Below are 18,985 nucleotides of genomic sequence, written 5' to 3'. Positions count from 1 at the left end.
CAAGGAGGAAAAAAAACGAAAATGCAAAAACGTGAAATCACTCAGTCCTTAAGGGGTTAATATAGGGCACATTTAAACATAATTATTTTAGTTTTTTTTTAAAGTAGTACAACAATAGTAAAGCATGTAAAACATGGATATTGTTTTAATCATACTGACACTCAGAATAAAGAGAACATAGCAGTTTTACTGTAAAGTGTACTGCGTAAAAACAAAACCTTTCAAAAGTTGTATAATTGCAATTTTCTTTAAAATTTCCCTAAAATATATTACAAAAAAGAAAAATTGGTTGCCCCATACAATTTATGGTAAAATGAAAGGTTTTATTAAAATGTAAAATTGGTCCTGCATAAAACAAGCCCTCAGATGGGTCTGTAGATGGAAATATAAAAAAAGAGTTAAGGCTCTTTGAAGGCGAGGAGGAAAAAACTAAAATGCAAAAATTAATCTGGCTGTGTCCTCAAGGCCGAAATTGGCTGTGTCATTAAGGAGTTAATGATCATGGCCTTCATGACTAAGATCTGCAGATTGATAGCAGTTCTCCTGGATGTCAAATTGATTCCAGTAAGAAGAGATTTACTGTTACTACTCCTCTGTGAGTTCCTTGTGTTCAGCTCCTACAGCCCTGGCTTACTCATAAGTAACAGGAAAAGCCTTGTGGTAGCAAAAATATACTCATTCTTCTTATTTTGCCTGTATTCAGCAATTTTTTTGAATTTAGTGCTTAGTGATCATAGCCAAAGATCTCCACCTGGTGATGAATATGGTAAATAAACTCAAGTCTTTTAACCCCTTAATGACGGACCCATTTTTTTTTACCTTACATGACCAGGCTCTTTTTTTTTTTTGACATGTGTCCCTTTAAATGGTAATACTTTAGAACGCTTTTTCTGAGCGGAGCGATTCTGATATTCTTTTTTCGTGACATATTGTACTTTATATAAGTGGGGCTTTTTTGTTGACACAAAACTCCAAAATATTGTGAAAAACTGGAAAATTTCTGCCATTTAAACTAAAATTTTTTTTATGGTGTACACTGTGCGGTAAAAGTGATGTTATATTAATTCTGTGGGTCAGCACGATTATGGCGATACCCATTTTATATAGCTTTCTATGTTGTTTTCCCTTTTCTGAGCAAAATTATTTTTCTGCCATTCATTTTCCAACAGCCGAACATTATTATTTTTTGTCCGACGCTATTGAGTGAGGGCTTATTTTTTGTGGGATGAGCTGTACTTTTCATTGGCATAATTTTTGCGATACGTGCTACCTTCTGATCTTTTTTATTCCGCTATTTGTACCAAAATTGGTGAATTTTGCGCTTTTTTGTTGCTGTTTTTTTTACATGTTTTACAGTTTCATAGTACATGTCATTACGGATGTGGCAATACCTATCATGTATATGATTTGTGTTTTTGATCTTTTTTGGTGATAATACAGGGCTTTTATTGGGAAAGGGGCATTTTTTTTTTTTGTACTGCAGCACAGTATGACCCGATCAGCTGCACCCACTACATCTTGGCGATCCAGCCTGTGGCTGGATCTCACAGGCTTCCGTAGCAGGCGGACAGGGGTCATGATCTGACCTCCTGCTGCCACAACAACCAACGGCGACCCGCCATCTTATCGCGGCGCTGCCGTTGGTGAACAGGGGGAGCGCGTTCCCCTTGTCAACACCATAGATGCCGTGATTAGGATTGATCACGGCATCTATGGGGTTAATGCTGCCGGGACCAGGACTATCCAAAGGATAGGGGATAAGATGTCTCACTGCGGGGTTCCTGCTGCTGGGGACCCCCGCAATCTTGTATTCGCCACCCACCTGTTTGAGCTGCACGCCGCGGTGCCAGCTCACAAACAGCAAGGTGGCGACCACTGGGCCGGAGTATTGTGATATCACGACTCCGCCCCCGCGTGACTTCACCCCCCGACCCCGCTATGAAAGTCTATGGGAGGGGGCGTGACGGCAGTGCAGCTCAAACAGGTGGGTGGCGAATACAAGATTGTGGGGGTCCCTGGTGGCGGGAACCCCGCGGTGAGACATCTTATCCCCTATCCTTTAGGGCCGGAGTACCCCTTTAACTGGTGATGTGAACAAGAAGGCACTGTAAGCTGAACAATTCATTACAAAGTGTACATTGAAACCAATCAGAAAGAGGATATTACTATTGTGTCAAATATCAGCCTGATAAGTAAGTGTTTTTGGTATGTGCATTATTTAAACTTTGTTTTTAATTAACTGTATCTTTGGTAGAAATTGTAGAATCAGTATATTAGCTAATGCAAAAAAAGAAATGAGAGAACTCCATTATTAGACGAGATTTGCCTTGACGAGAAATGCTTTCAATATATCTTTGATTCTGAAAAGTGTTCCCTCTTCCAGCTAATTCAGCTACGTAACAAAGCGTACAGAATTTATTTTCCCATACTAGCACTCTTGCAGTAAACAGTCAAGAACACAAGACTATTGAGATTTTGTTCACTTTGGTCATTCACATGACTAGTACCTCATTTTCTTGGCCTCAGTAAACTCAGCGCTAGTCATTGTGTTAGTCTGTGAATGCCCCATATTATCAAATGAAGCACATGAGCTGATTCACCAAATGTTGTTTGGCTTCTCTTTTGCCCACCTGAAATCTTGACAACAAAAAACAATATCTGAAACGTCTCCCAGTATGTGGGAGTAACAAGCAACAAGCTTATCACCTTAGGAAAAAACCAATGTTCTAAAGCTGAATATATTACAGATGTGCATGAGAGTAGACAGATGACTACCGCCAATGAACTAAATCAATGTCAAAAGTTCTGCTTACCCAGAATGCCCCATCTCTGAGCCCCTCATTTTCACACTCGTACACAGGATATTTACAGCAAGTAGCTAAGTTATGTGTGTTTTAAGGAATTTCTCTCTTTTGATAGCCAAGAATCATCCTTCTTCCTGCTCTGCATCGAGGAGCCGTGTACATTTTTCATGCCTGCTGAGCTGCTCTGGATCACTTAATGCTCTGCAGCTGATAAAGAATGTTTTATGGTTATACAGAATGTCAGCTGTTCATTTGTTTTATGTCTACAGATCATGGGCATGAACTGTGGAAAGAGAAATGATGGATTCAAAGAGAAACTCGCTCTTCATTATTCAGCAGATGTAGTGACCCCGCACTGTTCATGTCTATTCAACTTTTTGCCTCATTATACCTCAGGAATCGCCATATATGTTGTGAAGTACAAATATATGTCTACACTTAACCTGTTCAACCTTCAGAGGTGGTCACTTAGGTAGTAAGTTCTCAGACATAATTTATGGCCATATTATGGCCACATGACACTATGGGAGTTTTTTTAGGCTGTCCAAGTGTAAGAGTACTCCATAAAAAAGGTTGGTATCTCTTAAAGGGGTAATCCGGCCCTAAGACATCTTATCCCCTATCCAAAGGACAGGGGATAAGATGTCTGATCGCGGGGGTCCTGCCACTGGGGATCCCCGCAATTTCTCATGCCGCACCCACCTGTGTGAGAACCACACAGTGCTGGATTCTCCGAGGTCTGAAGCGTTATGACCACGGGGCCGGAGTATTGTGATGTCACGATTCCGCCCCTGTGTGACATAATGTCCAGCCCCCTCAATGAAAGTCTAAGGGGGCTGGACATTGCATTGCATGAAACTTGCATTGAGGGGGCGTGGAGCTCACACAGGTGGGTACTGCATGAGAGATTGCGGGGGTCCCCAGCAGCGGGACCCCCAAAGGATAGGGGATAAGATGTCTTAGGGCCGGAGTACCCCTTTAAGTCCTACTAACCCAGAAATGGTCCTACTACACAGTCTCTTGCAGACCTTTTCTTAATGAGCTCACAAGCTCGCTTTCTTACACAACTGTTCTCTACTTTTATTTTACAGACTTAGGATAGGCTCTTTTGCTCCACACTTACACCACATTCTCTTCTGGTCTGGAGCAAATACATTTTACTGTTGGAACTACTATCTATCCTGATGTGGTGCAGAGTTCAGAGTCACAAGACACAATACTACACTTAGGAAGCAACACTGATTGACATGCTGTTGTGCAAAGGTGGAAATTATAGGCAATTAGCAAGACACCCCAATAAAGGAGTGGTTCTGCAGGTGGTTACCACAGACCATTTCTCAGTTCCTATGCTTCCTGGCTGATGTTTTGGTCACTTTTGAATGCTGGTGGTGCTTTCACTCTAGTGGTAGCATGAGACGGAGTCTACAACCCACACAAGTGGCTCAGGTAGTGCAGCTCATCCAGGATGTCACATCAATGCAAGCTATGGCAAGAAGGTTTGCTGTGTCTGTCAGCATAGTGTTCAGAGCATGGAGGCACTACCAGGAGACAGGTCAGTACATCAGGAGACATGGAGGAGGCCGTAAAAGGGCAACAACCCAGCAGTAGGACCACTACCTCCGCCTTTGTGCAAGGAGGAGCAGGAGGAGCACTGCCAGAGCCCTGCAAAATGACCTCCAGCAGGCCACAAATGTGCATATGTCAATTCGAATGGTCAGAAACAGACTCCGTGGGGGTGTTATGAGGGCCCGACGTCCACAGGTGGGGGTTGTGCTTACAGCCCAACACCGTGCAGGACTTTGGCATTTGCCAGAGAACACCAAAATTGGCAAATTTGCCACTGGCACCCTTGCTCTTCACAGATGAAAGCAGGTTCACACTGAGCTCATGTGACAGACGTGACAGAGTCTGGAGACGCCGTGGAGAATATTCTGCTGCATGCAACATCCTCCAGCATGACCGGTTTGGCGGGGGGTCAGTAATGGTGTGGGGTGGCATTTCTTTGGGTGGGCCACACAGCTATGTGCTTGCCAGAGGTAGCCTGACTGCCTGACCATATGCTGGTGTGGTTGGCCCTGGGTTCCTCCTAATGCAAGACAATGCTAGACCTCATGTGGCTGGAGTGTGTCAGCAGTTCCTGCAAGAGGAAGGCATTGAAGCTATGACCTGCCCCACCTGTTCCCCAGACCTGAATCCAAATGAGCACGTCTGGGACATCATGTCTCGCTCCATCCACCAACGCCATCCACAGACTGTCCAGGAGCATGCCTAAGCATTGTAGGGAGGTCATACCGGCACGTGGAGGCCAAACACACTACTGAGCTTCATTTTGATTTGTTTTAAGGACATTACATCAATGTTGGATCAGCCTGTAGTGTGGTTTTCCACTTTGATTTTGAGTGTGACTCCGTATCCAGACCTCCATGGGTTGATGAATTTGATTTCCATTCCATTGATAATTTTTGTGTGATTTTGTTGTCAGCACATTCAACTATGTAAAGGCGAAAGTATTTCATATGACTAGTTCATTCAATCAGATGTAGGATGTGTTATCTTAGTGTTCCCTTTATTTTTTTGAGCAGTATATATTAGTGCCGGGCTGTGTCTTGGCCCGGCCTGAAGATGGCACCTCTTCCTACAAGCTGACAGTCAAGAAACACTGGTGCCCAGCAACTCTGACATGGTACGGCTTAGTACAAAAGTGCATGGGAGTGCAACATAACATTACATATTCACTAAACTTTTCTTAAAATTATTTAAACACACAGGGGAGGATTAATCAATGTTGATGTGGGTAAACTTTTTTTTCCCACCCTTTTTTGAGTAATTTCAATGTGCACGTGCACCAAATGTATTAAATAGTTGCATGGCATGTGATAAATATGGTGCTAGTACCCTTTTTTTTTTTTTTTTTATAACAATTCAGGACACCACTTTCTATGGCTCCTATGCTGCACAATGTGACAAAATGAATGATTGTTCACAGCCAGTATTGTAAACTAGGTCAGGGATGGTGTATATTTGCGACAAATTCAGGGCTTTGGGATGAAAGTTGCAACTTTTTACCAAAAGTCGCACATGATAAATTCATGACCACTGCAGGAAAAAAAAATTTGATTTTTAAATACCTACACAATCTTGAGAAAGGCAAGGCTTTACCAAACAATTAATGCATTCACTGTCTACCCCAACAGGCATCCTCTCACTAACCCCTCGTTTCCCTGCATGAAAAGACAGATTAATTTGTTATTTTTTTTGCTATTTAAAAAGAAAAGTGGATATGAACGTTTTATAAAGACTGCACAAGCACTTACAGCACATCTTTTAATCTTACAGTCAACCAAGCAAATGTCAATTGCATGCTTTAGAGAGAAAAAAAAAAAACATAATATGACCATTACTGTTACATGAGAGTAATGGAAATGGCCTAAGGAAATTTGAAGATGAGTTATAGGTACTTCCAAAATATGAGAGTAATTGTTAATTTATGATTGCTAGCGTTTCCTAATGTTCTATATGGTAAACTACAATGTATTTTACAGACTAGAAGTATAGTCTTAGGATCATTTGTGTAATACTATGGTCAATATTTTCATTGCTAATTGTACCGTTTACAGTGAATGAATAGAGTGATCCTTCCTGGCCAGTAATGTACACCATGTGCACTAAATGCTGCAGTTGACAACCTATGATGACCATTGTAGCGTTTCCTAATGGAATTGCAATAAATGGTTACCAGGTGGCCCTTTATATCTTTCTGCTTACATTTTACATACAGTACACTTTTGACAAATAGCATCCCTTAAATGGGTTATCCACCATAAGGTGATTTTAGTACGTACCTGGCAGGCAGTAATGGACATGCTTAGGAAGGATCTGAACTTGTCTTGGGGCTAAACGGCTATGTTGTGAGATTACCATAACACTGTGGCTAGCTTTTTGTGAACTGGTATTTCCCGTTTGACTTTTCTTTTTTTTTACTACAAATCCCACAATTCCATTTTCTTCCCTCCCACACATCAGCCACCCCACCCATTGACACATAAATGAGCTGCATCCATTCAAAAGACCTGTGGTTTTCAATCAGGCTGCCTACAGCTGTTGTATTAGTTGCAGATTAATCTCTCTCCCACCAAGCAATCACTCCACCCATTGAAGCAGACAGGCTCCCTGTCACCAGCTGACTAGTGAGTCAGGTCTCGGCCGCATTGCAACCTGGGAAAAATCTGAGACAACAGTCATTTTGTATGCTGTTAAAAATATATAGTAGGGTGAAAATCACAGAAGAATTGTGAGAAAACCATCACACACAGGTAAAGACCCTATATTATGAACTACACTAACTTTACAGCCCCTGTAGCATAGTCAAATAAAAAAAATCCTGGAATAACCCTTTAATATTTTATGTTTTACCTTTACATGACTGACTTCTTTCTGAATAATATTTTTTTGTAATATGTTAGGTCTCTGTGTGCAACAGATATGATACATTGAATCTGTATGCAAACATACTCATTTAATAAGGCATACATAGAAGATGTTATATAGGCTTCTATAAATCATGGGGCATCACAGTGCAGCTAAAATGTAGCACCATAGCAAGAATCACAGTAATCGCCCATACTGATGTGGATTCATAACAAGGACCGGCTCCAGATTCTTGATGTCCCTTGGTGAAAAGAATCATAGTGGACCCCAAAATACATCATCTTACAGGGGTACTCCACTGGCCAGCTTTTGGAACTAAATGTTCCGAAAGCTGTTTTGCGCTGCGGTGGTTGCCCACGTCCCTTAGGACATCATGGTCACATCCCTCAATGCAAGTCTATGGGAGGGATAGATTTGCATTGAGGGGGCATGGCCAACCACCGCAGCGCAAAAATAGCATTCAGAACATCTAGTTCCGAACACTGGCTAGTGGAGTACCCCTTTAACTCAGTATACTATACACCAATAATGTTATTAGTGATATTTAAAAAGAACTATATGATCAGACATATTGGGATATATCTCTATATGCTCGATATTTTACATGAGAAAAATACTATTGAGGTATTCAGTCAGAGAAAATCCAGTTAAAGACGAAAGTGTCTTACCGTTAATATTCCTACCTCCCGTGAACAAGGTCCCTAGTTTGAGACCTGACAAAGACATAGAGGTTAAGATTGAGTTAAAGTTAATAGAGAGAGGCATCTACTGAGCACTATCAGTGTGTAGGAGAGAACTGAGCTGATGAACGCAGCAGTGGGCCCCAACCTTGCCTGATGCTAACATGTTCTCACCAACAGCTGCCAGAGATTAGTACATCAGATAGGGGAGGCGATAACTTCTAATGGTGGGAAAAAAACCTTTGAATAGAGTCAAATAAAAGAAGCAATCTGATTGGTTGCTATCAGCAACTGGTCAACTTTCCCCCTGCACAGGGTTTGCTAAATCCCCCCTAATGTTCCTGGAATTCTTTCTATATTCAGTGATCCCTCAATTTACAATGCCCTCAACATACAATAATTTCAACATACAGTGGTCTTTTCTGGACCATTGTAACTTGAAACCATACTCAACATACAATGCTACAGACAGTCAAGATCTGTGAAATATGTCAATGGCTGGAAAAACTGACCTATTAGAAAGGGCATTTTACTGGTAAAACCCCTGTATTACTGAAGTGCACTGACTGGCTGTCTGGTAGCGCCTCCCTACAGTACAGGGTGGTACTACATTTTCTGTAGTACTCTTTACCTATGCCAGGGTTAGCTGCTCCTTTGGACACTAAGTGGGGGCGGCTCCATTTTACTTTTTTAGGACACTGTGTGTACTGTACAGGACCCTGAAGAAGCTCCTGTCCTCTACATAGACAGTGATTTACAGCTTCTAGCATATCTTTTTTTACTTTCATATGTAAGGACTTTTTTTTATTTGTATTAGTTATCTACTTATTTTTCTTTAATCCTCCCTTTTTCCTGTTTTTGGATGACATTTTGGTGGCTTTAGAACCAATTATTGGGTTTCCGTAGAGTTATGGTCTCAACATGGTTTCACAATGGTTTCACAATATAGTATCTATATTCTTTATATGATTTAGAAGCAACATGAACATGTTTAAATGTCAGTCAAATGCCAAATTCTCTTCTTGGATCTGTGGAAAAAATACATACCGTACCTGCTTATCTGCATCTTACATTTTCCATTAAGTTTGTTTACATTATGAAAACATTTTTTGAAAATTTTGGTATATATATGAAGCACATTTTTACATGTATTATGTTCATGACATAAATGGTTAATACGAAATTCAGTAGTTGATGCCTGATAAATTTTCCAAATGGTGCTGCACTACACAGGAGTCGCTGTGTTCTATTGTATAGGCTGGAATAATGACCGTGTCTGTTTCCTGCTCCTACCAAATATTTTACCTGAGAAAACAATTAGGGCCCAGCTGGGGGCAAGAACAACCTCTTTTATTCCAGTCACTGCTACAAGGGCTGGCAGGGAATGGCTGTCCGGGAATGTTTATGTCACAGGTCCATGATAAAAGCACTCTAATTCTATCTACAGAATTCATATTTACATTAGATTGAAGCCAGTTTGTTGTCTTTTCCTCAGAACTGAGACTAATGTTTTCTTGAAATGTGAGCCGATAGGAGCCGGCATTATGGTGGTGTAAGCGTCACATACCATGTGTGTTATTAAATCTTTTATATCCACACATAGCAGAGCGTTGCCAACCTTTTTACTATGGGTAAATCATTCTTTTAAGAATTCTCCAGCAAGCCAAATGCCCTGACTTCAGGCTAAATGGTCAAGGATTAAAAGGTTAACTTTCCAAATATTTACTTTGTTTCACCAATTTCTAAAATGTTTTTGACTTGTATTTATAGAACACCAACATACTTTGCTGCTCAATCTCGTGTTAAAACGCAAAACACTTCCTAGGGCTTGATATTTATTATATATGAATACACATATGCAGTTCAGTTCCATAGAAAGCCAAATATCCTCAATAGGAAAGGGAACTAGAGGACCAACAAGAAAGCCAACCAAAAGTGAGAAGAGCCGAAAGACCTGTAGGACCTTTGTAACCATTTTCGGTATTGCTACAATGCATGTACAGTAATATATAGTACATGCATATAGAGCTATACATATACAAGAAAGCATAACCAAAACCCTGTATGCCATTAAAAGTAACATGTTATTGTAAATAAGACTACATAAGGTTTATTTGTCATCTGTAACCATGAAGACAGGAGCTGTGTACCTAAAATGGTAGGATACTTTTTAGTCAATTTAGACTATTAACAAAGTTGCTTCATTTTTTGTTGTTGTTTTTTTTAGCTGCATTGAAAACATATAAAATGGTGCATATAAAGTGTATATATCAAAATAATGCATTTATTTATTCATAGAAAAGTTACAAACTGCCAATAGAAGGGCTAAATATGTATCATACACACATCCCTACAACAAAGTTTCTTGACATTTGTCATACAGTATGAATTAAATGTGGCCCGTTGTGGTAAATGTGCCAAGTTTGCTTTTAAGACCCGGTTTTAAATTTGGCCTCCATCCATTGTCTGTTTGTAGATTCGGTTGTTTACGTCTGAGGTATTGTTCCTCCTCCTTCCGTCTGGAGATGGTAATGAATAGTAAACCATTTTTTAATAGCTGTAAACAGCACTTTACTACATTTCTAGCATTGCTTCACAAGAAAGATGAATGAGGCAATTGCTGTAGGCCTTATTGTGTTAAGGATCCCTATAAGTATATACATTTTAACATTACATACTAAGCATTACTCTACAAGGTTATAATTTAGACAGGAGTTTATATTGGCTTTTACTGTGTAGAGTGGAATTTCCTTTTCCATTAAATAATTTATTTAAATGGGTATATGCATTCTGAGATCTTTAGCTACATTTACAAATAAAGTTCTCTATTTGAAATCAAGGGTACCAAATTATGTCAAAATCTTTCTTTTTAGTCTATATGAAAACAGTTTTAGTTAAGAATAGTCAATATGATAGGGGCTGGGGTGGGGGGAGGTGGCTTATTATTACTGTTTTATTTTTTTTGTCTGTTTGGTTTAATTGAATTTGTTACTATTTGATAACTACTTACCTTGTTTTGCATATTGTCTGTACTACACAATATTTTCTTTTCTGACATTATCTAATGATTCGGGGGATTTTCCCGAACAATGCCTTATTTCTGTAATTTTTTTGAATCAATAAAAATAAGTTAAAAAAATTAGTCAAAAAAAATATAAGAATGGTTCACAATAGGATTCTCCTGTCATCTTGCAATTCCATTACCATCTAGCACGGACAGTTAACAAAGTAGGTAAATAATTTCAGGGATAGGTGCAGCTTTGACAGTGATAGTTTTGTCACATTGTGGTATCTTGGATCCATCGGACCATCCTCTAACTATAGAGAACATACTCATGTATAGAATACTGGTGGAGACTTTCAAAAACTGGGTCTAACTTTGACCAGGCAGTCTAAGATTACGCCATATTTTTTACAGTTACTCAGGCTGTGTGAAAATCTGGGGCAACTCCTGTGTACACCATCTTTTAGGTGTGATACATAAATTAAGGTGCACTACTGTGGTAGATGTAGACAGTGACATGTGGCTATCCCTCAAACTGATGTTAAAATTGAGACATTATATCCTTATATGAAGGACATACTTGAGCCCGCACACCAATGCCAAGGTTTCTCAAGTGGCATGGGACCTAACACTAAACCTACCTGTGCCGTATGGGCAATACCAGGGGTCAGTGGGCAATTACAGCAGCATTAGGTCCGACTCACAGCCTGCTCCCAGTTACCTCCAGTGTGGCTAGGCACACATACAATGGTAGAAGGGAGGGAGGCTATAAGCCCCACCCAAGTTGGCTGATATGGTTGCCGGCCTCACAGGTGAACCTTAATGCTGCCTAGAAAGTGATTAAAGCACATTAAATGTGGAGTTTATACACCTCCAAATATAGGATTTAAACAACAAGAAGAAAAATGTGGTCTCAAAAAGCAGGAAATGCTCAACCCCAAATGCAGTCACGCATTTATGCTGGGGGAGCAGATCCTGCGCTTACGGTCTGTTGCTAAGGAGAATCCCCAGCATAAAATGCATACCATGGGGGATGGCTGCAGAAAACTACAAGTGCAACAATGGCATACTACACCAGATGGGGTGCAACAGATAATTCAGGGCGCACTGGCCTTTTAGATCACATAGCGCTGGCACGCGTGCCCTAAGGGACGGGGATGTGCATCCTGGAGATACGCATGCAGAGAGACAGTGTGGGGTAAGGAGATGCCCGGGACTGACATCCGGGCACATCCCACACAGCGAGTCCCAGAGCTGCCAGTGACAGGAGGAGGGGAGCGCTCACGATCAGCGATATTGTTTAGAAAAAATGTTATCATTGCATGTGCGAGCACAGAATTACTCTGCATTGAATCTTAATACCCTCTACCATTATTGTTAGGTACTTCACACAGCTGTGTATTACAGTGCATAGGGAAAAAGCTAGATGAGTAATGTGTTTTTATATGTGGTGCTGGACAGTGTCTTCTGCTGTAAGTCTGGACAGTAACATCATAAACACTCTGAGCCTGGATGGTGATTTTAGCTTAACATTATACTGATAGAAGTCTGAGCAATTTTATTATACCAGCAATTTCTCTGATCTGGACGGACATTTAATAGTGTAGAAACGGAGTAGATTCTAAAAATAGATTTTTCTTCTGAATTTCATAATCTCATTTTACTGATGTTAAGGAAGATAATAATGACAAAATCTGAGCTTACAAAGAGCATAGCTGGGATACCAACCCCATAACAAGGAAAAGAAACAATTATAACTTTAGTATATAGCTATAATAATACACCTGCTGTCAGCTCCTGGTCTCACCACAGCCAGATATTTTTCATGTATGTATACATTTCCAATGTATCTATCAGGAGTATCTCCACATATGTGGTGAGGATGCATATGAATGTATAGTGTGAAATGTGCTGTTAAAAATGTGTGTAAAATGGGCTCTTGAAAATTCTCTAAAAAAATTAAGAAATGTAATGCCTTGCATGTTATTTTGATTGTGAGCAATGCCTTTTTAATGTATGAAAGTCAAATTTTATTTTTTACTATACTGTATCTAATATATTTTTTATTGCAACTATTATCCATTCTCTTTTTTTTTTGCCAAGGCATACTCTTTATTAGTGTTGCTCGCGAATATTCGCAATGCGAATTTTATTCGCGAATATCGCATATTCGCGAATTCGCTAATATTTGCGAATATAGCACTATATATTCGTAATTACGAATTTTCGTTTTTTTTTGTTGTTGTTTTTTTTCACAGTACACATCACAGTGATCATCCCTCTCTGCTTCCAGCTTGTGTGGTGTAAAGAAGGCTCTAATACTACTGTGTGAGACTGGCGTGCGAAAATTCGCATATGCGAAAATTAGCATATTAAGATTTTCGCATATGCGAAGTTTCGCGCGTGCTAATTTTGTATATGTTAATTTTCGCATATATTAATTTTCGCATATGCGAAAATAAAACGAGGATATAACGAATATGCGAATATTCGCGAATATATGACGAATATACGTCCATATATTCGCGAATATTCGCGAATTCGAATATGGCCTATGCCGCTCAACACTACTCTTTATTGATAATGAAAGGGACAGAAGAAACGTTTATAACAATATGTGGACAAATTGTGACCCCTTCTGCCCACAGCAGGAAACCAGTAAAGGAATTGTTATAATTGTTAATTAACTGTTATAATTGTTAGTTAATTGTTAATTAACAGCAATTAACTGCTACACACACAGTGGTTCTATCTGTAGGTCATCATGGTGTCTAACAGGACACAGGCATGAAGCAGTGTTAAAGCGATACATTTGCAATAAAGATAAATTACAAAGTTGTATCATTTTGTAAAAACAATTAATTTAAATGAACACTCATTAAAAACAATTTTTGCTATTGCACTCCTTATGGTAAATAAAATATTTCTAATTTCTAATGGTTTTTTAATGTCCAGAGCACATTTCCCCCCATCTTTTGCACAGACTTTGGACTCCTGCTGGCCTGGCAGAAGTCCAAAATCAGGAAGTGCAGCCTGGAGTGCTGAGAGGGGTGTGTGCAGCCTCATCCAATCATAGCTCCTCTCACACTTAACTGCTGTTTGCTGTTGGTTGCAGAGTAAGGGAGGAAGGTCTCCCCTGTATGGCTTCAGATGATGTCACACCTGCTGGGTAACGCCCCTTCCCAGTTTGTGAATCTGACAGAGACTGAGCAGAAAATACAGAGCAATATCAAGGTAGACAAACTAGCAAATAATGAAAATAAAGGCATGGGGTGGTTTATCAGGATGGGGCAGGGAACTAAGAGGATTATAACATTTATCAAGGTAATGAGAGGTACTCTTTAAGAGTAATTATTATTTTCCGAAGGACCCCAGAAGGGTTGTTAAAGGATGTATAGATGGAAGCTAATGAAACTAATGATATATTGGAGCTATTTCTGTCTAATTCAGGTCTAGGTATAAAAGTAAAAAGATGGCCATACACTTTTAAGATCTGTAGAAACTAACTGTATAAAATGCTGGCAGCTCACCATGCAGTGATAAGGGCAGGAAGTCCTGCTCCATTCATTGTATAGCGGTGGTCATAAATCAAAAAATTCTGAAAAATCCCTTTAAGCCAAAAGAGTAAAAAAGGTATTAAATGTCCTTATGCTCAAAACAGTACAAACCACAAGATAAAACCATAAAATATTTGGCACAATTGACACCTACCTGCTGCAACAATGAGTATATACAAAATATCTCCTGGGTGTGTTGACTGTATGCCTAAGTTAAGCATAAATGTGGTTGCATAATATAAATACAGAAAAGAAAAGATTTTTCAGCTGCACAAACATGTGTAAGGACTTGACAAATGTCTCTCCAGACAGAACAATGAAGCATGGAAATGCCTGCCTAATGTCCCGGACCATAATCTATCCCCACACATATTATTTAGTTGAGTTGAAAATTAGGAGTTTATTTGTCAAAATATGTTTAATAGCCCACTTTCCTTAATTCTACATCATGATTTCAAGGTCAAATGATCAAGAATCTTAAACCTGTGACAAGTTATATCAGTAGTAATGTATTCTCTGTTTCCTTTTAGAGCATCACGGAGAAAGTGAAATATTATCAAAGCTTGAGCTAAGCCCGGCCACGGATTATCTGGAGATCAAAATAAGGCGAAACATAACCTTAACCTGCAGGTAAGAATAAGAAGTGCCCTGTCAGACTCTTACATAATAAAGATGTCACTGGAGTTCCAGGTAATTCTTCAGTAATCTTTAGTTGCTGTGACACGTCCAGGTGACTCCCTTTTCATACACTATTATGAGATTCGTTGTAAAATGACTACTCCCTTGCTTGGCTTATTGTGCCAAATAAAGTGATCAGCCATGTAATTGAGATCTTATAAATATTATGTCACCTTTATTGTTTTTTGCATAGATATGCCCAAATTAATGCCGATCTCTCAGAAATGCTATGAATACTTTTGTTACAGCCATTTAATACATACACACGCTTTTCAGCAATGCTTCAGTGCTTCAGTTGAGTTACAGTGAAATCTTTTTTAGACAACTATAGTCTTTAAAAGTGGTCTTCTGGATGAGTGGTCTTCTTAGAGATGATGGCAATTTAGCATAATATATGGTGGTACTAAAAGTATGTAATACGAAATCTGTTCTGGATAAGGAGGCGGTCTTCTGAAAGAGGTGGTGGAGAGATGTCACTGTATTTGCAATATCTATATGAATGGAAAATGATGTCCTGAATTTTGATAGTTACACCACCTACAGTGGGAGAACTAAGGTAAAGCAATAAAGTAAATTTAGTTATAGCTATTGTAAACCTGCACAGCTATTTCTGAGGTGCACACAAAATAAATCTGCAATATTTATAGAGAAGCTGTCATCACTTTCATGCATACTGGGCCAGTCATTGAGACAGTCCCTGGTAGCTTTATCTCACCCAACTAGCCTTGATGAATAGATCTCATACTGTTTGGTGGGAGAGATTTATCAATCAAGGCTGGTAGGGCAAAAGCTGCCAAGGACTGTCCCAATGACTCGTGGTTAAGGCAGCACAACAGGCTCTCTTAAAGGGGTACTCTGGTGTAAAATATATATATATATATATATATATATATATATATATATATATATATATATGTGTGTGTGTGTTTTAAATCAACTGATGCCAGAAACGTAAACAGATTTGTAAATTACTTCTATTTAAACATTTTAATCCTTCCAGTATTTATCAGCTACTGTTCTTTTCTTTTTGGATTTCTTTTCTGTCTGACCACAGTGCTCTCTGCTGACACCTCTGTCCCTATAAGGAACTACTGTCTAGAACAGGAGAGGTTTGAAATGGGGATTTGCTCCTGCTCTGGACAGTTGCTGACATGGACAGAGGTGTCAGCAGAGAGCACTGTGGTCAGACAGAAAAGGAATCCAAGAAAATAATTTCCTCTGTAGTATACTGATAGCTGATAAGTACTGGAAGGATTAAGATTTTTTAAATTTAACCCCTTTTTTGTACTTTCATGTTTTCCTCCTTACCTTTAAAAAATCATAATTCCTTAAATTTTGCACCTAAAAATCCATATGATGGCTCATTTTTAACTATATATTTTTATAATTATCACATTTCTGCATGTGGTGATACCACATATGTTTATTTTTATTTACACCGTTTTTTTGTTTTTTTTAAATGGGCAAAATGGGGGGGGGGGTGATTCAAACTTTTATTAGGAAAGGGGTTAAATGATCTTTATTAACTTTTTTTTCCACATTTTTTAAAAAAATTTATAGCCCCCATAGGAGGCTATAACACTGCACACACTGATCTTGTACATTGGTCATTGTTATCCCATAGGATAACATTGATCAATGATTCTGCTTCTTGACTGCTCATGCCTGGATCTCAGGTACTGACCAGTCATTTGGTGATCGGACAGACAGGAAGAAGGTAGGCAACCTCCTTTTTTCCTCCAGCTGTTCGTGAAATCGTGGCGGTCCTGAACAGCACACTGATGCGGCAATTAAGTTTTAATGCTGTGTTAAAAGGGTTAATAGCGTCCGGCACCGCGATCAATGCCATGCGCTATTAGCCAACGGTCCCAGCTGTTGTTGGAGGCCGGGCCCGACCCACTATGACGCGGGGCCACACTGTGGCCCTGCGTTATAGAAAGGGAGCGGACTCAGGGCGTATAGGTACGCGCTGAGTCCTTAAGAGGTTAAGTAATTTACAAATCTAGTTTCAAAAAGGTGTAGCTCACAACAAAAAGTGCGAAGTAATTAAAGCTATAACCGGTCCCCACCGGCGTCCAAGGAAAGATATAAATCAAATTTGTAGCTTTTACCTCAAGGACCTTACCATCTAAGGTGCATAATGATATGTGTGGAAACGTTAAAAAATGTAATAGAAAACAGCATCACTAGTATAAAATTTTTATTCAAAAAAATAAATAAATGAAATACACATATAAAGGCACTAATAAATACCCCACTGGGCCCTAGTGGAGTATCAATAATGAATAGAATGCTAGTTGAGCATATATGTATCTGCAGTCCGATATAAGTAGTATTTGCTACAACCAATATAACCAATTATGTTATATTGGTTGTAGCAAATACTACTTATATATTGCTACATTAAAGGGGTAGTCCAGTGGTGAAAAACTTATCCCCTATCCTAAGGATAGGGGATAAGTTTGAGATCGCGGGGGTCCGACCGCTGGGGCCCCCTGCGATCTCTCTGTACGGGGCCCCGGCTCTCCGCCGAGATAGCGGGTGTCGACCCCCGCACGAGGCGGCGGCCGACACGCCCCCTCAATACATCTCAATGGCAGAGCCGGAGATTGCCGAAGGCAGCGCTTCGGCTCTGCCATAGAGTTGTATTGAGGGGGCGTGTCGGCCGCCGCCTCGTGCGGAGGTCGACACGCCCCCTTCCCGCGGGCTGTCGGGGCTCCTTACAGGAGATCGCAGGGGGCCCCAGCGGTCGGACCCCCCGTGATCTGCAACTTATCCCCTATCCTTAGGATAGGGGATAAGTTGCTCACCACTTAATCACCACTGGACTACTCCTTTAATGTGTCCCTGTAACAATTGTAGCAAGTATGGTGATATTCTAAGTATAATGTGTATAGGATTTTATTGGATTTCTCTTGCGTTATCCCAGTTGCTCCACTCCATGTATTTGACATTGGCTCATTCCTAATCCTATGATTCAAATGCCTTGTTTTCTTTAGGAATAAAAAATCTACAAAAGGTGTAATCATAATATATAAGCAGCATCACTTTTTAGTTTTTATATGCACATTTGCCTACTGAAGAAGGGGTTGGAGGACTACAATTCCCATCACCCTGAAACGCGTCTAGGACTTGGCACTATTCACACTATTTGCTGGTACGCACCTAACCACCAGTATCCGCACCTAACTGTGGATGTCCCGGCATTTGAGGAGTTAATCCAGGCTCCAGTTTTCCGCTTTGTTTGGCGGCATCTCACCTTTCACATCTCCCGGATCCCAGATCTCCACATGGGACGCCGCTCCCGTGTGTGCTGCCACTACTGCCGGAGTGTCGGCTCTGTCACCGCCAGCTGACCTCTGTGGAGCGGTTGCAGGCTATTGCTCGGACCATCGTGTCGCACCCCACTGCCATCGGGGCTGCGAACCCAGTGTGAGACCGCTATTTACTATCTTGTGGACATACGGGAGAACTTACAACAGCCTCAATACATCGGTCCACGCCAGTGAGAACCAGGCGGCTGCAGGCGGTGAGAAATACAACCATTATTGTTCTTTCAATATTTTCATTATTTAATCTACCGACTACCTGTAGTCTGACTTTATAATATTTCTATCAAGTGCACTTTTATCATCCGCTCCGTAAACGGGACTTTCAAACTAGGTGCCAGACTTTCGGACTTCAGATACATATACGCTCAAAAAGCATTCTATTCATTATTGATACTCCACTAGGGCCCAGTGGGGTATTTATTAGTGCCTTTATTTGTGTATTTCATTTATTTATTTTATTGAATAAAATTTTTATACTAGTGATGCTGTTTTCTATTCAATG

General features: G+C 40.0%; 1 protein-coding gene across 1 annotated transcript in view; it reads left to right on the top strand.

Annotated features, from left to right (window-relative positions):
- The window catches only part of LOC130290908 (vascular endothelial growth factor receptor kdr-like), a 264,735-nt gene that overhangs the window by 38,934 nt on the left and 206,816 nt on the right, over positions 1–18,985 (top strand). Inside the window, exon 2 of the mRNA XM_056539116.1 lies at positions 15,004–15,103. Within this exon, the coding sequence (XP_056395091.1) occupies positions 15,004–15,103 (100 nt within the window). The remainder of the gene's footprint in view (positions 1–15,003; positions 15,104–18,985) is intronic.

The sequence above is a fragment of the Hyla sarda genome, chromosome 9 (assembly GCF_029499605.1).
Source record: "Hyla sarda isolate aHylSar1 chromosome 9, aHylSar1.hap1, whole genome shotgun sequence".
In the NCBI taxonomy this organism is placed as follows: Eukaryota; Metazoa; Chordata; class Amphibia; order Anura; family Hylidae; genus Hyla; species Hyla sarda.
The sequence above is the reverse complement of the archived record's forward strand: the minus strand, read 5'-3'. Positions and strand labels throughout refer to the sequence as shown.